This window comes from Patagioenas fasciata, chromosome 26 (assembly GCF_037038585.1).
Source record: "Patagioenas fasciata isolate bPatFas1 chromosome 26, bPatFas1.hap1, whole genome shotgun sequence".
NCBI classification, from domain to species: domain Eukaryota; kingdom Metazoa; phylum Chordata; class Aves; order Columbiformes; family Columbidae; genus Patagioenas; species Patagioenas fasciata.
The window spans coordinates 7,347,465-7,372,343 of record NC_092545.1 but is presented as its reverse complement, the minus strand read 5'-3'; the positions used below and the strand labels follow the sequence as shown (position 1 = coordinate 7,372,343).

Here is a 24,879-nt window from a genome sequence, read left to right as displayed (position 1 = left end):
CCGGGACGCGCCCGGGACTCGCAGCTCCCGGCTGGGCTCGGGGACGCGGCGCCGTCGGGGCCCGGCGGGGCGGGCGGGGCGGGGCGCGCCGGGCCGTGATTGGCTCCCGGGGCCGCTGATTGACACCGGCGGGCGAGCGCGCGGCGGGCGGCGCCGCGCTGATTGGCTGCCGGGGGCTCACAAACCCGCGGCGCGGCGCGGCGGGGCCAGAGCGCGGTCGGGGCGGCGGCGGGAGCGGCGGCGGGGGCGGCGGCAGCGGGAGCGGGCTCGGCGTCCCACGGGGCGGGCTGCCAGGGGGTCGGGGCCCCGGGCAGGACTGGGGGGCCCCGGGCAGGGCGCAGCGTAGGGGGCCGTCGGTGGGGCCGCCGGCAGCGTGCGCCCGGCGGGGCCGCCGTCGGCGGGCGCGGCGATGGGCAGCATGCGGGGGCCCCGCGGGGCCGCGCTGCGGGCGCTGGTGTCGCTGGCCGCCGGGCTGCTGGCGTGCGGCGGGGCCAGCGAGTACGACTACGTCAGCTACCAGTCCGACCTGGGCCCCTACCCGGGCGGGCGCTTCTATGCCAAGCCCCACCAGTGCGTGGCGATCCCTGCCGACCTGCGGCTCTGCCACAGCGTGGGCTACGACAAGATGGTGCTGCCCAACCTGCTGGACCACGAGACCATGGCCGAGGTGAAGCACCAGGCCAGCAGCTGGGTGCCGCTGCTCAACAAGAACTGCCACATGGGCACCCAGGTTTTCCTCTGCTCCCTCTTCGCCCCCGTGTGCCTGGACCGGCCGGTCTACCCATGCCGCTGGCTCTGCGAGGCCGTACGCGACTCCTGCGAGCCCGTCATGCAGTTCTTTGGCTTCTTCTGGCCTGAGATGCTCAAGTGTGACCAGTTTCCCCAGGACGATGTCTGCATTGCCATGACAGCTCCCAATGCCACCGAGGTCTCCAGGCCCAAAGGTAAAGTGTGACCAGCGCTGCAGCCCTGCTTCTGGTGCTTTTGGCTGAGCTGATGGGGCAGATGTTAGCCCAGGAGGGGCAGCGTGGGGCTGACAGGGGTCTTGGGGCAGGAGGAGGCTCAGCTGAACTCTGCTTCTCAGCAGCAGTTCTCTTGCAGCCTCTGAGTGCTCCGTAAGTGCTGCCGTCCCGCAGCGGGCAGGATGCCCTGCCAGCTCCATCCTGGAGCTGAGCCGGGGACAGCGAGCTGGGGCACCTGGCTGCTCCGGTCCCTGCGGGCCAGGCTTTGACCCCACATCCCACAGGTGCTCCACCACCCCAGCAGCCGTTTCTCTGCTGAGCCCCACTCCTGTGGGGCCATTTTTGGCAGCAATAGGACACATGGCAAAAAGTGCTGCCTGATGGGAGCACATAGTGACAGCAATCCTGGCGGGGAAACTCACTTCCCTGAATCCTGCAGTGAGGTGCTGGGCAGCTGGCGGCTGCAAGTGCCGTGGAAATCCATCCCTCCATCCCCGCCGCCTCGGGTGGGACCGTGTGCTGGTGACGGGGACAGATACTTAATAACGGGGAAAAGCTGATGTGGTTCTTGTTTCTCATTATGTTCGACAGGTCTGTTTGGTGCCAGACTGGCTTGCTTGTGTGAGTTGCAGTGAGTCTGGCTTGTTGATGAAAACTTTTAAAATAAATATTCTGCATCAGAACACTTTGCAAGGCCGGCGGGAGGGGCGTTTGCGGAGGGGAGGCAGAGGGCTGTAAAAGAGTGCGGCGCTTCACTGCGTCCGGAGCTCCGCAGGCAGGGATGGGCACTCCCGATTCCATGAGGGGATGGTGCAGGAGCTCGGGGCTGGGGGAACCGTGCTGAGCAATTGCTGTGGCATCTGGAGGGAAGGTCGCCTTTGCAGCGGCCGCTTTGCTGCGGGTGCCTTTACAGACAAAGGCTTTACAATGTCCTCGGCTGTGAGCCTTTGCTCAGCCTGCCCGGCACTGTGCAGCGTTGTACCACCCGTCCCAGCAGGACTGGTACTTCAGGAGCCCTTCAGGACCGCTCTGCATCCCACAGCCACGCGTTACTTGCCAGGGCTTGCACTTACTGATGCGATTGCTGGAGGAAGCTCTTTGTTTTCCAGGAAGGCTCAAAAATCGTCTGTCCTGGGTGAACCTAGACCCTTGGTCAAGACCGCAGTCGTGTCCTGCATTGCGGGTACAAAGGTCGCTTTTATTCCCCGGGGACTTGCAGCCAAGCATGCTCCTGGGGCTGGTCTGAGCTGCTCGCTGTAGAGCTGCTCTTTCCAGGTCTGAACCGGAGTTTGACCTGTTGCAGGTCAATCATTCTAGAGACATTAGTGACCCAAGGCTTACAAACAGTCTTCTAGGTGAGCACTGTCTGCTAAGTTTTCCTTTGCGTAGTTTAACAACTAACTTTCTGATCACCTTTCAGACCTGTCTGACAGCAGGATTGGGGTGGGACGTTACCGCCTTCTTTTTTGCTGCTGAAGTGCCCATCAGCACAGTATTTGGGCATCATGCTGTTGTTCACAGGCATTGCTAAAGTCACATTATTACAATGAATTACATCAGCTCAGGTTTGAATCCTTTGTGGATCTGTTGCTGGTCCTGTCTGGCATGCAGAGACCTCATTCTGCACAAGTTTTAGGGTGTATTAACTTGTTCTTGGAGTGAACTGTAAATCAGAGCTGGGTGAATATTGCAAGGAAGTATTGCAGGCACTCGGATAAACCACTGTCTGCTAAGTGGCTTCACAATATGTCCCAAGCACTTTGAATGAGCGATTTGTTTGTGAGGATGTTTACAGAAAGTAAGTCTCTAAAAACTCTGCAAATGTGAACTCTCTTCAGCATTCAGTGGAAAAGTATAAGCAGCTCTCTTCACATGCCCTGGCTGCTTGGAAGTGTTTTGGGAGAAGCCGTTGCACGTGCTGCAGTGAGCACCAGCAGCTCCAGCGGCGTCCGGCCCTTCTCTGGGGGGTGGGCGGTCTTGTGAAAACGCGTCGAGGGGCGAAGGCTGAGCCCCCAGCGATGTGCTGGGCCGGCCCTGCTGCCCCCAGCTGTGCCAGCTCTGGTTTAGCGCTGGTCTGCGGCAGCGGGGCCCGGCGAGGCGCCTGGCGCGGTGCGCGCTGGTGCTGCCGCCCCGTGCCGGTGGCGGTGTGTCCGTGTGCCACCGCGGCCCAGCCCTGCTCCCTGTGCCCGACGGGTCCTTCCCTCGCCCAGGGCCCTGCCACCGGAGACCCTTGAGTGCTTTCTCTGTGAGCACTGGCCCCCGGAGCCCCTTCGGTCCCGGGCACCGGGGTGCGTTTCCTGTTGATACAGAGGGTCAGGACCCAGCAGTGTCCCCCCTTTTCTCTGGGCACTAATAAGAATGAGCCCTTTCAGTGTTTTTCCCCGTTAACACCTCAAAATTGGAATTTGTTTCTGCCTCTCAAAGAGCTGACCTGCTGAATTCCTTTCTCCTTAAGCACGAGGCGGTAAAGCCTGCAGGCCCACAGGATGCATCAGGGGAGTTGCAGATTAATATAGCATTACACATTCCTTCTCCTGCCCCTGGAGTAAGCCGCCTCTAAAGCCAGGCATTAGGAGACGGTCAGCAGGGAAGAGCGAGCTGGAAGCAGGCAGAGGTTGTGCTCGGAGCAGGGCTGTCAGCGGCTTTCCTGGGGCACAGATCTGTGCGGGGATGGTCGGGGCCCTGGCCGTCGCGTTCCCGACCTTGGCGTGAAGGGGTGTCCCGTTGTGAGGGACGTTTCCCTTCCCCTCAGCGTGGGACGGTGTCCCTGTGCAGCTGTGCAGGCACATCTGTGCTGGGACGGCTGCGGAGGCAGGGCTGGGGGTGCTCCTGCCCTGGAGGGGGCTGCTGCCCCTTGCCAGGCCCTGGGGTGCTCCTGGGGCTTGGCTCCTGGGGCTTGGCTCCTGGGCCTTGGCTCCTTCCTGGCACCGCTGGGGCTGTCACCCTCCCGCCAGCATCGCTTCTTGCTCGTCATGAGCTCGTTAAGTGTACGGCTTGGATGGAAATATTTTGACTGCTGATTTTAAAAATAGTGTTGGGAATGTCATCGTGTCCCCGAAGGCTGGCTTCTGCCTGCGTCGCTCTGAGTTAAGATGGTAAAAGTGGCAGTTGCCCATTAGGGTTTTGGAAGAGGCGGTTGCCCAGGTGACGGCGGCTCTCACGGGTACAGAGGTGCCAGGAGGGGGACGGAGAAGCTGGCGGCTGGTGCTGCGGAGGTGGCCTTGGGACTTGCATGTCAAGGCGATTGGAAGACCAGTTGCTCTGCATGTGCAATTAATAAAGACGTGGTGCATGATCCCAGGAATTAGCATTTGGCACAGAACAGATTTGGGGAGGTGAGAGGGAAAGAACAAGCCACAGAAAACATGTGTCTCGCCTGGATCCTGTGGGGCATCTGTGCCTGAGGAGACTGGGCTCCGCGGTCGGCGTGGGTCACGTCGTGCCGCCCTCGGAGCCGTTCTGGCTCCGTACCCCTCTTGCTGGGAGACCTCTCTGTTCTGCCCAGCAATGCGGTGGGTTTTGCCAGCCTTGCTGTGGGCTGGAAGGGGCGAGCGCCGCGTCTTCGTGCAGGGGCCGGCAGATGTTGTGCGGCAGCGCCGTCCCCGAGAATAACTCCCTTGTGTGGGAAAGAGCCCTCCGTCCTGCTGGACCAGGAACAGAAGCAGCATCTCCCAGCTCAATAAATTCATCTGCCAGTAGCACAAATCTGCGTCTGTGCTGCTGTGTGGTCTCTGCTCTGGCTGGAGACAGGAACCTGGAAACAGATTTTTATTCTCTGGATGAAGTGAGCTTTCCTCCCGGGACGGATCCTGGCGCAGCGGCCCGGGCTGGCGCTTCCCTGGAGCAGGGTGCTGGCTGCGTGGCTGCCAGGCAGGGTGGCTCTGCTCTCCTGGAGCTGTGAGCTGCTTCGGCGGGGTTTAGCTGGGCCAAAACCGGAAAAGATGTCCTTGCTTGGATGGTTCTGGAGGGCCTGGCGCACGTGGGAGCCGCGTGGGTCGGTCACCACGGAGTGCTGCTCTGGGGCAGGGCAGGAGGCGGGGGGCTCGCCGTGGGCTGCGGGCGGTCCCCAGCATTGCGGGGAACCTGTGCTGAGCCGTGCTGGTGCCCAGCCCTGCCTGGCTGCGGGACAGACCCTCGGAGGGGCCGTCCCGGGGCACCGTCCTCCTACTGCCCGCCCTGGCACGCGCGGGAGGGAAGGTCAGCGGCTGTGGGCCGTACCCTGTGGCGAGTGCTGCCCAGCCAAGCGCCTGGCCCCGAAAACCCCTCTGCCTGCCAGCGCCGTCCTCCCGCTCCTGGCAGCTGCCCGTGCCCGGGGCCGCTGGCAGGGGCTGCCCGTGTCCCGTGAGCGGCGGAGGGTTCTGACCCCGGCAGCTGCTGTCCCGTGGGACTGGAGCCCTGTGGCAGGGTGCCCGAGCGCGTGTCCCCCTCGAGGGCAGCACTCGGACAGCCTGGCACTGCGGCGCTTCTTGAGCTGGTTCCTCACCACCTCTTCTCTTCTCTCGCCAGGGACAACTGTGTGTCCCCCGTGTGACAACGAGATGAAGTCGGAGGCCATCGTGGAGCACCTGTGTGCCAGCGAGTTTGGTAAGGAGGGGAGCTGGGGGCACGAGGGAGCTTCCCAGGGGGACACAGGGCAGTGCGTAACCGCTGTGTTTCCCTGCCTGCTCTGAGCCGTGCGGCCAGCGGCGTGGCCGGAGTCTCCGCGTCGCCGGCGGCAGCTGCGGTCCTTGCCCGAGGCAAGATGCCTCTAGATGTCAGTGTCGGCTGCGGGACGGGCAGGACTGGACGCATCAGGGATGTGTCCGGCTCCCGCAGCCGAGCACACCTGGGGCAGGGGGCCCTGGCAGCAGAGCCTGTGCTCCCGCGGCGCCCCGGCTGCGGCGGCGCTGAGCGCCCCTCCCGCCCTGCATGGGGTCACCAGCTGCGAGCAGGGAACCAGATGGTGTTGGGCTGGAGTCTGGGGATGAGAAGTGGCGGAGCATGGTCTTGGGTGAGCTCGGCGGGTTTGTAACTTAACCCTGGCATTCCCACGCTCTTGTGTGCCTGCGTGAGTGATGCATGGGATGGACCCTTATTCCGCTTGCAGTCATGAAGGAGCAAAGCGGCTTCCCCCTTACCCGGATCGCTTGTACCACTGGGTTTCTTTTTAGCAAAGTTGTGCTGCTCTTATAAAATCCAGGTGTAAAAATCCGAAGCCGGTCCTTGTCTAGCGAGGGCCAAGCAGTGAGCCTGAAAAATGCAGAGCTACTTGAAAGCTGTGTCCTAAATATGTTATGGCTGAGTGAGTCAGACAGTCATAGGTAAACAGAACTTCATTTTAAAAAGAAGTATCGCAGGGAAAAATATTAGCTTTCTCAGATCAAACCCAGAATTAACTTGTTTTGACATCCTTGCTGGTGTATGTAACTTTCCCAGAAGGTTATTAAAGGCATATTGAACAAGGTGTGCATTCCTCGGGGATTAGCACTTGAATGTGCCCTGTGCCGGAGAGCGCTGTGCAAACCCAAACCTGCTCTGCGTGCCGGCGTGCGGCCCTTTCTGCTGGAAATGAGTTCCCAGTTCTCCTGCAGATCTGGTATGCCGAGAGTCCTGAGTCCAGCGCAGACTGCTCTGATAGGGGAGAGCACCAGCAGGAACACCCGTGTCCCAGGAATGCTGGGGGCAGTGGGCTGGTCTGGGCAGGGGCTGCGTTCCCGTGCGCAGTGACACAGGCGCCGCCCGGCCCCGGGCTCTGGGCTGGGGACAGCTGCCCTGTGGAGGGGCTGGCCGGGTGGCGGTGGCTCTGCTGCCCGTGGGTCGCTGCGGTACCTGTCACCTCGGAGGTGGGCAAGGAGCGAGCCGAGGTGGTGTCCCGCCGGTGGGCAGGCGCTGGGAAGGAAAATAGAGTCTGACCGCAGGCTTGTCATCAGCCTCTGCTGCTGAACGTCCTCCCCGTGCTCTGGGACAGTTACACAATGGGGAACAGAGGCCAAACCAGAAGCATTCACAGCCTTGGTGGAGCGGCTTGAGACACTGACTTGCCCACAAAGTGAGTTGGTTATTGGGAAATTTTGTGGTGACAGCGTCCAGAGGATGGAAATGTGTCTTGGCAGGCGGCTGGCAGGCAGGGCTGTGGCGAGCGGCCAGGTCTGGTGTTACCGTGCACCACGGGCAGCAGAGATCGCTGCGGTCGTGATGTGGGGCATCGCAGCTGCATTGGGGCACCCGGGCCACCGGGTTTCTCCAGCTTCTTGTAGAGTGGTTTGTTTTCTCTGCCAAAGCAGAGGCTGATGGTTTTTCTGAGCGTTGCAAGGAATTTGGGATCATTCTTTGCTCTGTGGACCAGCACAACTCCAACATGTAACTTTATTTTTTAAACATGTCAGAGCTCTTGCTGTTGCTGCAGTCGCTCCCTTTTCACCACCTTCCCTCTCCTGCTTTCTTTTTCTGTCTCAGAAAGAGGTTTTTCATTTGAAAACAATCGCCTCCCCGCCGTGGGGAGGTCCAGAGGCAGCTGAGCAGGACACAGCTGGTGTCTGCTGCGTGTGAGACCGTCCCTCTGTCTTTGCGATGGAGAGCTGGTCGTGTCTTGGCTTTACTTTTGTTGCCCTGTTCCTCCCCGTCCCCAGACCCGGCCGCGGTGGGAAGCTCGCAGGGGTGGCTTTTCCGTGGTGCGTGTTTCATGCAGCTGCATTTGGTGTTTTGTTCCTTCTGTCACTGTTTTCCCTCCCCATCAGGAGGGTCGTGGGCGCAGGTAGCGCTGCCTGCAGCTGTGCCCGGCTGTGCCCGGCTGGGGAGGAGGTGCGGTGCCGGTCCTGCCTGTGCTCCCGCGGGTGTCCCTCACGCACAGGAGCCCCCGTGGAGGCAGCGGCTTCAGGAAGTTCTCTCAAAGCGCAGCACGTGGCCCTCAGATCTTTGTTTAGTCTTGGGGGGTTACTGTCGTGGGGTGATTTCTCAAGGAGAGCTGTTTATCTGGCACTAAAATAAATCCCCAGCCCTTCAGACTGAGATTTCTCATCCGTGTTCACCAAGGTAAACACTGGCAGCTGACAGGTTGCAGGTCCTCGTCAGAGCCAGACACCTACCGTAAATGTTTAAAGCAGCGTGCGCTGCGCGGGCGGCTGCCGGTGGGTGCAGCGCCTGCTCCCGCAGTGACGGCACCGCGGTTTCGTTGCAGGCAGGACCTCAGGGGCGCTCTGCCCCCGCGGCCGTGCCCAGGCAGGAGGCGGCTGTGCCACGGCCCCGGAGCAACGTGCGTCTGCCGATCGCCGTGCAGGTCTCGGTGCAGCTCTGGTGTGCCGGGCAGTGCTGCAGGTGATGTGAGCGTGGGTTTGCTCCCCTCTGCCCCCGCGGCCCCCTCCCCACTCGCTGGGCTGCAGCCAGGTCTTGTTTCTTATTCCTCGCCCTGTCTCTTGCTCTTTGGCTTGTCTCTTGCTCCTCGCGCAGGCTGGGCTGGCCCCGCGGTTCATTCCTCTCTCTGTTTCTCTTGGTGACTTTATTTATTGTTTCTGCCCTTTCTCTGGGTCTGAGGGGATCCTGCTGGACGGGCTCTCGCTGCACTGGAGACTGCAGTACAATCAATACACAGTGTTTATTTTTTCCCGTGACTGACAGTTCCTTGCCTGCAGCCTTCTCCGGTTACAGCCCTAATGTGTCTTCTGGCAGGTTTCCTCCTTCTGAGTGATTTCTTTAGAAAGGAGCAATGAGGCTGAAGGAACAGCAGAGCTTTCCCCTCTCTCACGTTCCCTTCCCTGCCCCGGAGGTGCTGGAGTGGGGCCCCTGCTCCCGGTTTGCCCAGGACACTGGGTTTCCTCTTGCCTTGCGCTGGGAGTGGGACTGGAAAGCTGGAGCTGTAAGAATTGTTTCAAGTGATGAAACGTGAGTTGTGCTTTGTCAGGCTGGACCCCAACCAGCTCTGTGGGGCCTTTGCTGCTCTTGGAGCTGCTGCTGCCAAGAGTCATTTCACTCGGAGTGAGCAAACACTTTCATATACCCTGTTTCATATTAGTAGAAATGAAAAAAGACATTTTTATATCTCCAGCACTCCCTGCTCTCTCTGCATTAGAGATAGCAGAGTTGTGCTACCATCTGATACAAGCCATTTGTAGTCGGGGCCGAATTCCTGGCTTGGTCTGAGGGGGAGCGCCACCCCGGGCTGGGGCGCGGCGTCGGGAGCGAGGATGCTGCGGGAAGGCTCCTGGTGCCTGCGGGCACCGGCCGGCAGCTGCTCTGCAGGCGTCTCTTCAAGGACGGTGCAGCCACGTCCGATTCTGGCGCTGGCAGCTCCCCCGCGGCCGTGGGCAGGGCTGGCGAGGGCTCGGTGCCGGTGCCGGTGCCGGCTCTCTTGGCTCCGGCAAAGGGCCAGCGAGCGGCTTGGCCTGGGCAGACGTCAGCTCCTGGGTGCTGGGGCCGAGCAAGGGCAAGTGTGGGTTTAGTGCCTGGGGAGGATTTCTGCTGCTGCAAACACAACGTGGCTGAGAGCTGCTGAGTCCCAAATTAAATCCTGAAATCTGCCTTTGTTGTGTTTTGTTTTTTCCCTTCTAGCCTGACTAATGCTTTCACTTCTCTCGTTTCTGGGAAGAGCCTTTGAAGTAGGCGGCTGGACGCTGGCTTGTGCGGGAGGACTCGTGCCGCGACTCGCCCGCAAGCCGCCGGGCCAGCGGCGCTCACGGGGAGGGTGTTCGGGACACGTGTGCCACGAGAGCAAAACCTCTCCCTGTGCCGTGCAGGAGTCCCCTCTGCCCTGAGCATCACCAGGGCACAGCCCGGGGCAGCAGAGGGGAGAACCATCCTCGTGGTCATCCCTGTCCCCATCCCTGTGTGCAGGGCGTCCCAGAGCGGTGTGCGGCGTCCCTGGGGATGCTGCTCACCTCCCACCCTGGCGCCAAGGGGGTGCAGTCGTGGCACCGTGCTGTGCCGGATCCAGTGCTGCGTCTTGGCGGTGCTGGCGATGTCGCAAGCAGAGTGAGACAATGCCTGGCTGGAAGGGGCTTCCTGGTTTGCTGTGTGGTCCTGGCTGCAGCTGGGGAGCAGCTGCTGGGGCAGCAGAGGACGCGGCTCCTCTGCCATCGCCTCCCTTGTGGTGTGGCCGGGTGTTGGGTCCTGGTCCCGCGGGCGCTGCCGTTCACAGGAAGGTTTGTGGTCTCCCTGCAGCCCCCAAGGCTCCATCTGTCTGCGGGTGCGAGGGCTCTTCTGTGCGAGCGCGTTTGACAGCATCTTTGAGAACATGGTGGATGCTTCAACTGACAGGAGCCTGGGCAAGAGCGGGAGGTTTTGTGTGTTAGGTGAGGGGACGTGATTGCAGTTTAGTGAAGGAGTTTGATAAAGAGGTGGTGCTGGATCGTGTGTGTATTGTGAGAGCCGGGGGAGGACGGGCTTGTGGCCAGGACACCACTGCGGCCACTGCGGCCACGCAGCATCGCTGCTGGAAGAGCAGAGTCCTGCACAAACTGCTCGTGCCCCTGGTCAGCCACCCCGCTGGTCCTTCGCGGTGTCCCCTCGTGTCGTGTCTGCACTGCTTTGCATGAGCGGGGTTTGCGTGAGTATTTAGCGCGTGTCTGGGTTTGCGGTTCGTGGGGGAGCAGCTGCTGCACGGCCCCCGACCCGCTGTGTCTGCCCTAGGCTGCCATACCTGGAGCACACGGCGCCTCCACCAGCTGCCAGATGGTTTTCTTCCTCTAGCAACAAGGATCTAAACTTACAGCGATCACAGTAAAGCAATTTGCAAACAAGACATTTTGAAGAAGTCTCTTATTACTGGTGTTACACCGTTCCTCCTGAGCTGGCAACCACCGTGCTTAGCGCGAGTGTTCACAGTCGGAACGGATAAAGAAATTGAGGCTCATGCTGAGGGTTGCTGCCGCTGCCTAGTCAGTGCCACCGAGCTCCGTTTCCCAGATTTGTTGCAAATTGATCTGGTTCAGTGTCTTTAGCTCCTTAAAGCTTGTGTCTCTTTAGCTCCTTAAACATCCTGAGTTTGGGAAAACAGATGGAATGAAAATTTCGCTCAGGTTTCCGGTCCTGGATTGCTGTCTTGCGCAGTAACGGTACAACACAACAGGGCTTTTGGCAAGCGCAGCGGGCGCTTTTGGCACAGAGGCGGGTAAATGCTGTTCCCCTGTTGTGGGTGGGAGCGCGAGGGTAGCGCAGGGGCTCTCTGGGGACTGCGTCGCGCTGTCCTGCTGCCGCTCGCGTCCAGAGCGGGGAGCGGAGCTGCTGCCCGCAGAGCAGCGTGTGAGCAGTGCTGCGGGTCCCGGCAGAGCAGGACTTCGGGAGCGGTGCCACGGGTCCCGGCAGAGCAGGACTTCGGGAGCGGTGCCGCGGGTCCCGGCAGAACAGGGCTTTGGGAGCGGTGCCGCGGGTCCCGGCAGAACAGGGCTTTGGGAGCGGTGCCGCGGGTCCCGGCAGAACAGGGCTTTGGGAGCGGTGCTGCGGGTCCCGGCAGAACAGGGCTTTGGGAGCGGTGCCGCGGGTCCCGGCAGAACAGGACTTCGGGAGCGGTGCCGCGGGTCCCGGCAGAGCAGGACTTCGGGAGCGGTGCTGCGGGTCCCGGCAGAGCAGGACTTTGGGAGCGGTGCCGCGGGTCCCGGCAGAGCAGGACTTCAGGAGCGGTGCCGCGGGTCCCGGCAGAGCAGGACTTTGGGAGTGGTGCTGCGGGTCCCATCTCGCGGCCAGCACCGGGGTCTCCATGCCGACTGCTGCGCGGGCCCCCAGAGCCAAACGAGAGGGACAGCAGACAATTAATCACCTATCCGAGCACTATTTATCTGCAGCTCTGAAGTAAACTCCCAAATGATGGAAATATGTTAGTAATTTTTGGCCATATGTGCTTTTCCCCAAAAATGATGCAGAGCCAAATGGCACAGAAGCGATACTTTAATGTACAACACATTTTCATCATTTTTCCCATGTATACTAAATTCCTCTTCATGGTCGTGGCAAAGGAACATTAATTTTATTTGGGTTGCGATTAATTCTGGAAAATGCTGAACCCAGAGAGGAGCATATTTTCCATGGAAGTTGTGTGGGGCTCACCCCCCTTCCCGGGGAGGGAGCTGGCGCGTGGCTGCTCCGCGGGGCTTTGCCGCGGGGTTCACTGCAGGAACACGGAGACAGACGGCCAGTGCCTGGAAACCTGTTCCACCGGCACCTGGGGCCGCGGTGGCTGCAAACAAATGCCTGAGAAGCCAAGCTGACCTTCTAACCGGCCCGTTCAAGAGTCTCTCTGTGTGTAGAGCAGGGAAATCACCTTGTTTGCTCAGCTAACGTTTTGCTAGCACAGAGCGCGTCCCCAGCTGAGCAAATACGAAGTAAAATGAAAAGCACCCGTCTCTGCTGTGGGACGAGAAGCAGAGGCGTCGGTGTTTCACTGGGGTGCTCTCCTGGCCACAGTGGTGGCTCCGCTTTGGGCATGGGGGTTTTTATGTCACTGTCACTGGGCAAAGTTGTGGCTGGGGTGACGCTGTCAAGGGGTGTGAGGGGACGCGGGAGCGGAGCTGGGGGATGTGGGAGTGGGGGATGCGGGAGCAGAGCTGGGGGATGTGGGAGCGGGGGATGCGGGAGCGGAGCTGGGGGAGGTGGGAGTGGGGTATGCAGGAGCAGAGCGGGGGGAGGTGGGAGCGGGGGATGCGCGAGCGGAGCTGGGGTTGCGGGAGGGGAGCGGGGGATGCGGGAGCGGAGCTGGGGATGCGGGAGCGGAGCGGGGGGAGGTGGGAGCGAGGGATGCGGGAGCGGAGCTGGGGATGCGGGAGCGGAGCGGGGGATGCGGGAGCGGAGCTGGGGATGCGGGAGTGGGGGATGCGGGAGCGGAGCGGGTCGCTGTCGTCTGCACTGCTGCCGCCCTGCCCCAGCCCGGCTTGGCCAAGGCTTTGTGCCAGCCCAGGCTGCTCAGGAGTCGTTCTGATTCCCTTTGTTTTTCAGCTCTTAAGATGACCATAAAGGAAGTGAAGAAGGAGAATGGGGACAAGATGATCATCCCGAGGAAGAGGAAGGCGCTGAAGCTGGGCCCCATCCGGAAGAAGAACCTGAAGAAGCTGGTGCTGTTCCTGAAGAACGGGGCCGACTGTCCCTGCCATCAGCTGGACAACCTGGGCCACCACTTCCTCATCATGGGCCGCCAGGTGAAGACCCAGTACCTGCTGACGGCCATCTACAAGTGGGACAAGAAGAACAAGGAGTTCAAGAAGTTCATGAAGAAGATGAAGTCTCCCGACTGCCCGACGTTTCCGTCCGTCTTCAAGTGATGCGGTGGGTGGCGGGGGAGCCGCCGCCTGGACCTGGCGCGGCGGGGGGGCCGCGCTCCTCCGCGGGGCGCCGGGCCGAGCCCCCTCCTCCCGCCCTCGGAGCTCCCCCCCGACCCCCGCCCCCACTGCCGGCATTTCCCCGGTCGCCCGGGCGAGCGAGCGCGACCCACAGCGCCTGGCGGCCGCCGAGCTCACACCCGTTCACACCCGGCATCCAGAGACCTGTCGCCGTGTGGGTGCGTACGTTCCTTTGATAGCAGATGTCAGGTAAAGAGGGCAAGCGGAGGGCTGTGAAGATACGCCAAGAGATCACGCGATTGCAGAGAGGACCCTTGTGACCACGGTACTCCCGTCTTCATGGCTGCAGGATCGTCCTGAATTAATTCCTGCTGGAACCAGAACCAGCCAGCTAGAAAAGCACCCCATCCTCACGATAGATTTAATAAACGAGTAGTGGAGAACGCGTTACAACCTCTGATAAAACTTCCCACTAGCTAATTGCCCTCAGTGTAAAACAAATCCCATTGTAGTCCGAACTGCTTAGTTTAAGCCTTAACCCTGGGTCCTTGTGATGCCGCGAGGGGCTGGACGGGGAGCGTTCCCGGGCGCACTGCGCTGCGTCCCTGGCCCTGCCCTGCTGCTCGCGTCTCGACGTCACCAGTGGTGTTGTCGTAGTGTCCACAGGCTGCCGGCAAACACCGCGTTGGAGGAGGCCGAGAACTGGTCCCCGTGGAGCCCCGTGGGAAAGCATCGTCTCCACCTTTCCCCCTTTGCAGTCACTGCAGACCTCTCGCTTTCCAGGTTCTGTCTCTTTGATGTGTGACAACTTGGCTTTGTAGCGTTCTGGCGTTTTTTCTTTAATCAAAATGTCATGTTAGTGTGAGGTCAAATAGTTTATGAAAGACAAAGAATATTGCATCCAAATGATTACATTTATCGACCAAGCTGAAATTCATTATTCCGCTAATTGGACAAGTTCTCTTTTCCATAGACCCACATTGCTCCACATTAATTATACTATCCTGCTTCCATTCAGTGTTCTCATCAATCATGATTACTGTGAGAGAATGAACATCTTGCGATCTGAGATAATCCCATTGTGTTGCAGTTAAGTGAAATAACAAATGCTCACTTTTGAGGTTTAAACCAACCCCACTTAAGGCTGGTAAATTAATTATTCTTCAGCATGGGAGTGCTGTTAATTCCCCGTGTGGGGACAGAGCCGCAGACTCGATGGTGGAAGAATTCCATGAAGAAGCCAAGCGCACTGATGAACGATGTTTCACAGCTAACAGAGAGATGGATTTAGGATGTGAACTCTGTAGGAAGTCCCACTAGGTTGTCTTAGACCACCATTTGTAGTAGTGTTGTTTCTTTGATGCAAAATTAATCATTGTAGGTCATGTGCTTTATCAGTGAATTAAATAAGTAAACCAAGGGCTTTCACATCACGGACTGATGAGGCGAAACGGTGGACGGGCTGGCGGACCCGGCCCCGCCACAAGCCGGACATGGCCCAGAGTCTCTACCAGTTACTTCAGACACCCTGTGGCCCCCGTGTTTGTCCCTGAAACGCCCGGAGCTGCGCGCGCGGTGTTTCAGACGTCGCCGTGCGCCTGCAGACTGGGTTTACCCTTCCCTGGCCAGGCTGGGCCCGGCTGAGCGGCCGTGGCTCCGCTCCCCGGCCGCTCTGGGCGCGCGGAGGCTTTTGATAGAACAGCAGCGGGGGAGACGGGCCGGCGGGCACGAGGACGCGGGTCCATGGGGAGCAGCCCTGCTCTCCAGCACCTCCCGTCCGCGGGGACGGGCATCACGAACACGGGGGTGCTGCTGGTGCTTGGCTGAGCTCTGCTCTGGTTTAAGCGCTTTGCTCAGCTCATTCACCTCAGACACACGAGGAGAACAGCCGAAGCTGTTTGCAAACTGCGTCTTGAGGGGCAAATACCTGAAGCACAGTGGTGATGGAGCCTGGTGAGGACGCGGGCGGAGCGAGGGGCCCCGGCCGGCGCGGGATCCACGCGAGCAGAGCACCGCTTGCTTTTCTCACAGTGTATTTTGGTGAAGAAATCTGTACTTGATTGTTTTACTTTGTTCTAAACTTGTGGTTGATATAAACACGTTACGGCTTCTGTTTTCTCTCTTCTATGATTGGAACAAGAAACCCTTCAATAAAATGTCTTCTTTTCTTTAAAAGTTGTTTTTATGATCGCCCTTTCCATGTCGATCACGTTGCTCGTTCCACGTGGTGCTGACCTCCGCGGCCCCCGCGCACGGGCAGGCAGCGTCTCGAGGTGCACAGCGTCGGAGACAGAAAATCTACTGCCACATTACCACTGCTAGATGAGGGTGTTTTATCTACGCAGTTGCTCCTCACTCAATATCCCTGCTGTACGCCAGCTAGCCGAGGCTCATTCGATGCGGTGAAGGGGAAGCGGTGAAGCCCTGGTGGCAGTTTGTCTGCAGGAATTGCCCTCCTGCTGCCTCTCAGAAAGGCGCTGTGGCTGTGGTTATAGATGATACAACACGCTGTGGTTATAAATGATATAACGTGCTGTGGCTGTGGTTATAAATGCTATGATATAACGTGCTGTGGCTGTGGTTATAAATGCTATGATATAATGTGCTGTGGCTGTGCTGCTTACAAGAGCAGGCAGGCTTCCCAGGAAACTGCCCACCTCAGCTCACAGGTTGTTTTGATCAAGGTAATTATTTTACCCAGCCATCAGGTGAGGAATGGGGTGGTGTGAACGCATTGCACCTGCACATGGGAGGTTTTATAGCTGGGGAGAAGCAGCACAGTCCCTTTTGGGGGCATTTTCAGCTGGAGACGGTGGCTGTAGCAGCATTATCACCATGAGAAACAATAAGGTCAGTACCTTGGGTTGCTGTTTGGGGTCTCATTTGGGGTGCTCCCGATGTTGGGGTGAAGGCTGGTGCTTTGCCTTGTGCTTTCCTGCTGCTGGGTCCCCTGCAGTCACCAACCAAAGGAGCAGCAGGTGGGTTTGGAGAGGTGCAGGAAGCCAGTCAGTGTGTTTACTGGAGGTTTACAAACTCAGTCCCTTCACTGGCCTCTAGTAACATCCGCCTGGAACACGGAGCTGGCGATTCTTGAAGTTTCTTTGTTCTGGCCTGGTGCTGCAGAATGCCCGCTGCCTTCCCGTGGTCCCGATGGGGACCTGACAGCCCCCAGGATCAACCTCACAGCCAGGGAGGAGGCTCATGCTCTAATATGGAGATAAACCCCTGCAAAGCAAGGGGAGGCGTTCTGTGTGTGGCCACGCAAAGCACAGACCAGGAGAGATGTGCAGAGTGTGAACAGGGAGCTTGTGATGTCCCGAGATGATGAACAGAGCAGGAAGCAGGGGAGAAATGGTTCTTTTCCTTTCAGACACCTCTGTGGAAAAAAGATCCATCAGGGATCCGTGGGTGTGAGGGTCCCACCCCTGAGCAAACCCCGAGCCGTGGGTGTGCAGGCGCTGCTCCGCGCTCCATGCAGCAGCACCCGCTGAGCCACGCGGGCTGGGAGGAGCGGGGCGGGCGGGCTCCTGGGGTCCCTGCTGGGCTGGGGTGGCTGGTCCGGGCTGGTCAGCCGCACATCCCTCGTCCTGTGCAAACCAGGGTACCTTGGTGCAGCCACCAGGGCTGTTCTGCTCTTTCTTTCGCGTAGTTCAGCGTGGGGGAGGCTGTGCCGCTAGAAACCTCTGCTTTTGCAGCTCAGCGCCTCCGTCTGACTTTCTCCAAACTCTTGAGTTATTAATGTGGCTGAGAGGTTAATTTACCAGGAGGTGCAGTGTGGTGTATAAATAAATTATAGCCCCAGAAGGATGGTGGAGAGTATCTCTGCTGTTACTTGGAAAGAAGTGAAGAGATCAGGATATTTGTTTTGGCAGGCTAGCGAGCCCACGCACAGTCTCGATGCTCAGAACTAAACCCCACAGATAATGAGCTGCAATCCCTTTAGGCAAATGCAAATGTGGTGCCTTTAAACCTTGCAGGGTGGGTGATTGCACCCAGCCCAGGCGGTGTCCCCGGCTATCGCACAGCTCAGGTTTGATGGCGCTGGTGGGGAGCGATGGCTCTGTGGGGCGAGCTGGGGTGCTGTGTTAAATGGTCATAATAGGATGTTAATATCAGGCTAAATGGTTATAAAAGTCCCTCCGCTTGAATCAGTGCTTGCCTGGCACAAATACGGGTGATAGTACAACTATGAAATGCTGTGCTGCCCAGCTGCGTTAGCGTAGCCCCTAACAGCCTGCTCTGGAGTGTTTACACTTTCTTCACCATTCCATGTTCTTTCCTCTCGCTCACCCCGAATGTTTATTTAATAATCCTGGAAGACCTTTTTAAGCTTCCTGGGTTTAATGTTTGCTAAACACCCTGTCACTTCCACTTCTATTGATAATTCCCGGGCTCTGCGGGGCAGGACGGAGCCTCCGCCGCCCTGGGGCTCGCGCGGCTGCGCCCCCCGTTCGCTCTGGTTCGGACACCTGGGGGCCAACGCTGCGCCCGCGGTGCACGTGGGGGCCGGTGCTCTGGGTCACCTCGCCTTCGCGGGTCTGCCTGGGTCCCCGAGCGGCCCTTGGGCCCTGGCAGTATTGGTTTCAGCAAATTCATCTTCCTTCACAAAAGCTTTTGGTTACTTTGGGATTAGGGACTGTTTGGGGCTCATTGTTTCCCCGAGCTGCCTTGTGTTGCTGTAATGCTCAGACGCCTGGTCTGCGGGAACTTAATCTCCCTCCTCCTCCAGCGGGTCCCGCTCTGTGAAAATCTGTTCTCTGCTTTAGTGCAAATTGTTGATGGGAGATAGCAGCGGGTCTTTCTGCTTCTATTGAACATGTCAGCAGAGAAAGACATCTGCTTGCAATTATGGGCACGGCCTCGCTGAAGGATTGACGTGGTAGATTTTGTAAGATAATAGGAAATCTTTATCAATTCCTAATTCCTTGTGTCGTACAAAGGAATATGCTTCATTTGAAACATTCGTCTTCTTTTGTTTTACAAAATTAAGGGATAAACCATGAGATTGCTATCAAGGGAGAACGCCCCGTGTGGAGCAGGGGGTCTCCTGCAGGAAGGGTCCGAGGCTGCGCCCTCGCTGCCGGGCAGAATCTCTTGGGAAACGGTTTTCCTGTGCACGGGGAAGGGACTCGGGGCACTCGAGCGGCTGGGACAGGTCTGCGGTCACAGCACAGGGTGCCCGCGGAGACCCCGCTCCTTCCGCCGCCCCGAGGTGCAGAGGGAGCCCCTGCCCGGGGGGACCGGCTGCCCCCCAGCTCCCGTCCTCCCTCGAAAGCCGCTCCTGGCAGCGTGTGCTGTCGGTGCAGCTCTGCTTGGCCTTCCTCAGCCATTCATCAGCCCTCCGGGAGCCTGCTGTAATCTCCTTTGTGATTAGGGGTCTCGGAGCATGTTCAACATCATTAAAGAAACAAGAAAATAATAATAATGATGATCTGTGCTCAGGAATGCTCCCGAGCGGAGTCGGAATTGCATCCAATGCCTTTTGGCTAAGAAAGCTCTTCGTGCTCCAGCCTCAGCAGATTAACGGGGCTGGACACCCCTGGCTCCAAGAGCTTTCTGGCTCTCTCCTGGCAGCACCGGCTCCGGCTCCCCACCAAATGCTCTTCTGCTTGGCAGATCCTCTCTGGGGAGGGGTCAGGGTGCGTCTGGCTGCAGCAGTGGGGGGGTCTTTGCTGTGTATGGGGGAGGCGCTGCCAGGGAGGTGCTGGGGCCCATCCTGCAGCCGGTGTCCTGGCTGGTGCGGAGCTCCGAACGCGGGGCTGAGCGCCTCTGCTGGGGCAGCTCTTGTGCCTGAAGGGTGACGCCCTGCAGGGAACCTTTGGGCTCTCCAGCTGGCGGTGTGACCAGCGCACACGCGTGTGAGCGCACGCGCTGCCGCTCGCCCAGGAAAACCAGGGAGCAGCGTCAGATTCAGGCAGGCGGGGGACAAAACAACGGCACGAGAAGAGTGGAAAATCCTGGGCTAATTTCTGCAATGCCGTGAATTTCTGGGTGCTGCTGAAACAGCCAAATCCCCACCAGGGCGGGGGGAGAACGCATGGCGGGGAGCTCTGGTCCTGGGTGGGGACAGCAGCTGCTCAGCCCCATCCCGGGGCGCTCGGGGGTCCGGCCGCGTGTGCCGCTGCCGGGCTCAGGGGGGGCTGGACCGGACCCTCGTGGAGGAGGAGCGGTCTGTTTCATTTTGAACTCCCAGATGTTGGTTATGTTACCAACGTTTCTTTTTACTGAAGAAAATGCAAAACATCTACTTCTCTTTAAGTTCTCAGACAGGAGACGCGGGGCAGCTCATTTTTGTGCAACTCCCAGCCCAGAAGCGGCCGAGCCCCGGCCTGGAGGGGTGCACACGGCATCCTGCTCTGGCCATGGCAGCGGGACCACGGTGTCCGTCTGTCCCGCGGGGATGAGCGCGACGTTGGGAGGCAATGTACCCATGGGCTAGTGGGCTGGCTAGTGGGCTCCTGCTGGCCCGGAGCGTTAGATTATGCAGGATTGAGTTTGATTTCTTCCCCCCTCAGGTTTTTAGTAGCTGACAGTTGTTACCAGCATGAGGTACTAACTTTTTATTTTGAATGCATGAGTTCAGGCTCGTTAATGACTTCCAAATGCCCTCGTCTGAGGGCTATATTGTTTCAGCATTCAGCCACTAATTTTTTGAAATCTCTGAAATAAGACTCTGCTTTTGAACATGTGCTGGAGAGTTGTTCCTTTCCGCTGTATTTTAAAAATATACATGTGGTTTAATTCAACAAGAGGGCTGGAGGGGATGTTTTACCACCAGTTTTTCCCCTCTCCTTTTCTGTAGAGCTGTATCTGCCAAGCTGCCCGGCTCTGTGCCAGCAGCAGCCCTGGGATGATCCCCAACGCATCCGAGGGTCAGAAAGCGAGTTTTGGGGAGCCCGGCGCCGCTGCCTGGTGGCGCAGAGCCCGCGCCGTCCCGGGCTGGTTACCCTCGCTGCGGCTCCGGACAAGGGCGCCAGCTCTGAGCGCAGGTACCGGAGAGGAGCCAGGAGAAGGGGCTGGAAGGGGCCCGGGGTTTCCAGCAGCTCGAGAGCGCGTCCCAGCTTGCAGAGACAATGAAGGGCCGAACCCAAGGGCTCCGTGCGAGGGGACGGGCTGCTGCGTTTGGAAAGGCAGCAGTTTCTGCAAAGCTAGAGGAGAAACGGGGCCTTTTCATGAATGCTCGTGGCTCTGGCAGACGCTGGAAATCCACTGACGTACCAAAGCAACGGGATATTATGATTCAAAAATCTGAAATGCAGGGAGGAATCCTGCCAGGCCTAAAACCCGCAAGGAACTTTGTTCTGTCTGGGCTCAGGGGTTCCAAGGAAACATTTGTTTCTTTGACTAAATTCCCTTTTATGTGCTCCAGCCTTGGTAGGACGTCTGAGAGGTCCGGGTGCTCCATAGGGCCTGGCAGATGCAGGGGTTGGTGCAAACCCGGCTGTCGGTCAGATCTCTGGCTCCAAGGGGGAGGAGACATTTTCTAAATTATTACGGTTTTATTTCTAGAGAAAAGAAAAGTGGGGGCAGAAGAAATGGAAAAGCTGCTGGTGCAGAATCCGGTGAAACAGAGCGGGGGAGGCCGTGAGCCTGGGTCCCTCGCTGCCGGTGACACCTGAGCCGTGTCCCCAGCGCGGCTGGTGCATCCTCGTGGCACAGCACAGCCGGGGCCACCGCGGTGCGGGGCCGCGCCGGGTCTGCCGCGCCGGGTCGGCTGCGCCTCCCAACCGCAGAAAGCTCTTTCCTCTGCCGGGAGCTGCTGCTGGTGGGAATCCCTCTCCTGCCTCAGGCTCTTGAAGCTCTCGAGTGTGTCTGAGGCTGCATGTCCTGTGGTTTCATTGATATTATAAATAGATGTTGTAAGGGAACATGAAAGAATTTGTGCTGACCAAGGGTTGTTCCTATTAGAGGCGATGAATGAGGAGGGGCTAATTCCTGCCAGGCCGCGTCCCCTGCGCCACGCTGTCCTCCGGTGGCCCTTGTTCCCCGCAGCACCGCGGGCTCCCTGCTGGCGCAGGCTCTGCTGCTCACCGCCTGCGCTCACCTCTTCAAACCGCACAGGTCACAGACAATGTGGTAATGAGCCAGCGAGGAGACTTCCCAGCAACGGCACCGACGACTCCTGACTGAGCTCCCGAAGGAATGCGGTATTTGTGTAGTCAGAGCCGTAAATTCCCCAGGACGCAGATGAGAGCAGAAGCATTAGGGCTCTGGGCTGTCTTGTGTATAATAACTGCACTACATTGATTGGTGATTCACAAGTCGTAATTATTTCTGTTCAGCATCACTGCCCTGGTCACCAAAGAATATTCTAATGCTTTTTTAAAACAAGACACGAAGGGAGAATGTGGAGAGCGCGCACGCGTCTCAGCCGGCTTCCTACAGCGCCCCAGAGCAACAAACCTGGTTGGTGCGTTCCGTCTTCTCATTGGTAATTTCACACAAAACGTTCTGCAATAATTAGCTGGTGACTGGTCGCTCTCCTCCTGCTGTTTGCTCTAAGCAATGTGTGTTCAATGTTGGTTTTTTCCTCCATGGTTTGATCTTGTCCAGCTTTGGGCCCTGGAGTCAAGGTCGGTGGCACAAGCTGCCAGCGGGCTCCGGGGGCTGGCGGCTGAGCTGCCAGGCTGCTCTTCCTGCGTGGCCCCTGGCTGCCTGCCAGCTCTTCAAGCGGGTATTTAGTGCTGGCTGCCCAGGTACAGGCACAAGGGAACGTCTCACTCTCCCTGAACTGCAGGAGTTTTCAGTTGCACGGGGTGAAATCTGCTGAAGTGAAGAAGTGCCGCCCCTGCCCTCCTGCAGCGGCCTGGGAACGTTAGGAGCTGGGGAGGCGTGAAATGCGCAGCTGGGTTCCTGGGTGCTGATGTGAGTTTTGGGAGCAGCGGGGTCCCTGTTTCGGAGCTGGGTGTGCAGCTCAGCCTGGCTTTGCGCAGCACAGCGACCTCCAGACCCCCCATGTGCTGCAGCTGAGGGAGGCTGACGTGCTGTTTGCACAGATCATTAACCGGCCTAGGGGCTGGAACCTGGGTAGGGTGTAACCATCCTATTGGAAATACATGGTGTCTTTCCAAAATGCTCAGTTTGTTTCCCTGTAAACTGCCTTCTGGGCTTAAGCATCTCGGTTGTTCTGTACAGGCAAGTTTCATGCGGATTCCTACGAGCTCTGTGCCATTAGCACCGTCAGAAAGGCTTCCCTTTGGGTACCGTGCACCAAGTGCTTCCCCGTGAGCAGCCCTTTCCCAGTCCCTTGGGAACACGCATGGGTCTGTACCGGCTGTGAGTCAGGAGGGATTCAGCCCTAACCCAAAACACAGCCCAGCCTTTCCAGGTTTTTTTCCTTTCCCAGCAGAGTCTGGCTTTGCTTGGCTTGTGGATGCAAATGTCGCTGTTTATCTCAACGGGAGGGTAGGCGTGACAGACCCGGTTTAACGGGTCCCGGCGTCGCTGGGGTGTTGAGCAAACGCCGCTTCGCCGCCAGCACCGGCCCGCAGAGCACCCCCGGTCCCCGGTGCGGGGGCTCCGAGCGGCCGCGGAAGAGTCTCCGCCAGCCCCGGCTCTGCCCCCGGGGCCCGGGGCGGCCGGTCCCGCCGCGGGAGCGCGGGTGCCATCTGACGGTGATGGAGGGAACGTCCGGGGGCCGGGGCTCCTGTGCCCCAACGCCTGCGCCCCCCGCCGGCGGGGATGCAGCGCGGGCCGCACCGGGGGTGGCTGCGGGGCGGTGGCAGCGGGGCGCGGCTCGGGTGCGCGGTGCTATTTGGCAGCTGAGCTTCTAAATGTCACGGCAGCAACGATCGGGATTTTAACCGTGCGATTTCAAGTCAACTGAAGGGTTAATGTGAAAATCTCCTCCACATCCATTCCTGTGGAATGACCTCTGCAGGGCCCTCCCAGAGATGCAGCTATCTTGTCTCGGTGCTCCAGGAGACAGAACTTATCCTGAGCCTGATGGTTTGCTGCTGTCTCCAGACACTTCCTCTGCAGCTGGTTTTTGTTATTGTCACTATGTGGTACCTCACCTGCTCCTGCAAACTTGGCACCATGAGCTATCGAGAGATTGCAGGAGTATCACGTGGTGTTCCCACCAGGTTAGACAGGAGTTACTGCACTGGTGTCAGCATGGGAGGCTCTTTCTAATACTGTTCCTCTGTGCATTTCTCTGGCTTATGCCAGGTCTAGGTTTGGCCCTGAGAATGGGAAACATCTGCAGGAAATGCTCTTTCCCCCCTCCTGCAGCACCAGAAGTGCACAGGGCTGTGCATTTCATTTCTGTGGATTTTAGAGCTGACCTGTGCAGCTCAGCTGGTAAAACTGCGCTTTGCTGCGTGGCTTTTGGAGCTGGGGCTTAACACAAGCTCCAGCCTGAAACTGCCTGTGACCCGTTCTGCGTGCCTGGCGGCCACTTGTTTCCCAGGTCTCCCGTGGGAGAGGTGCAGTCCAGAGCTGCTCCTGGTGCAATCCAGAGCTGCTCCTGGATGCTGGAGCCAAGCGCTGCTACCAGGGCTCATGATGAACCGCTGCTGCAATCCCTGCAGCGAGTGCTGCGTGTGCAGTGTGGAGAGGCACCGTTGTCTGCTAGCACCCTCCAAAACGTGTGCTTACACCAACCTGCCAGTTAATAACAGCCTTGAAATAGAGCAAGAGCGTCCCAAGGGAGGGGAAGAACCCATTCAGTGAAGTTGACATTGGTTCTGCTCCCTGGAAAAGAAACGAAGCCCCAAGCCACAAGCCGTGCACTCAGAGCCTCCTGGTGACAGAGTCCAGACCGCATTTGTTTGGGAGCAGAAAACACACTGACAGGTTAAAACAAATATTACAAGAAGGAAACGACTTGTCACAGGCTCTCAGACCGCTGAAGGTTTCTTCCCACTGGTGAGAGCATCTTTCTTTCCTGGAGTCTCAGGCTGGACCAAGCACCTATTTCTTGGAGACCTTTCCTGTGCATTGCAGGATCAGCGCCTACCTGCGAGCAAAGGGCCGTCGGTGTGTGTCTGCACTCAAACATTTTCAGCTGCAGAGAGCAGCAAGTGAAGCGGCTTTCCCACCCCCACGGCCGGGGCTGTGGCTGGGGAGGGCTCTGCTGGGTGCAAGCTGAGGGAAAACAGATGGTTTCAAGAGCAAGCCCATCACACGAATGTGAAGCCAAACTGCTGATGGATGGGGCAGCGTTTGGCTCGGGCACAGAGCCAAACGTAATGTTGTCCTTCCCGAAGTGAAGGGCTTTTGCAGGCCAAGGAACAGGCCAACTGTGTCGTGTCTATTTAAAAAGGCTGAGTGAGGTGCTCGAAGGTGCAAACAGGCACCGTGACCAGCCAGACGCTTCCAGCCCTGGGCTGCTGTGAGCAGCTGCGTCGCTGCACCAAGGCCCAGCTCGTGCTGTGACCTTTAGGAACAGGGACACTGGCTCTGTTTTGATGAGCACCAGACTTTGCACTTGGGATATACCACGCAGTGATGAATCCTTCATGCATTGCTGCAGAAAGGCCACTGTGAAGGCACAGAGACAGGAGGGCGATTCCAAGGAGAGAAGAGTAATGGTTTAATTAAAGGCAGAGCCTGGCTGTTTTCCCGCTGCCCACATGCCAAAGCAATTAGCGGGCACAAGGCTGTTTTCAGCACATCCCTGGCTGTGGCAGAGCACGCTGGTGATGGGGAGGGAGGTGCCTGGAGGCCAGGATAGC

At 58.7% G+C, this 24,879-nt stretch overlaps 1 protein-coding gene across 1 annotated transcript; it reads left to right on the top strand.

Annotated features, from left to right (window-relative positions):
* Positions 1-308: 308 nt before the first annotated feature.
* Positions 309-15,376, top strand: SFRP1 (secreted frizzled related protein 1). Its single transcript, XM_065856783.2, has 3 exons — positions 309-944; positions 5,469-5,546; positions 12,861-15,376. The coding sequence occupies exons 1-3, from the start codon at positions 410-412 to the stop codon at positions 13,181-13,183; spliced, it is 936 nt and encodes a 311-aa protein (XP_065712855.1). The 5' UTR covers positions 309-409; the 3' UTR covers positions 13,184-15,376.
* The last annotated feature ends 9,503 nt before the right edge of the window (positions 15,377-24,879 follow it).

Excerpts from the sequence above, each read along its gene's own strand:
- SFRP1 (XM_065856783.2), top strand. The coding sequence starts at position 410 with ATGGGCAGCATGCGGGGGCCCCGCGGGGCCGCGCTGCGGGCGCTGGTG. Across the intron at positions 945-5,468 it reads CGAGGTCTCCAGGCCCAAAG|GGACAACTGTGTGTCCCCCG; the intron begins GTAAAGTGTGAC and ends TTCTCTCGCCAG. Across the intron at positions 5,547-12,860 it reads CCTGTGTGCCAGCGAGTTTG|CTCTTAAGATGACCATAAAG; the intron begins GTAAGGAGGGGA and ends TTTGTTTTTCAG.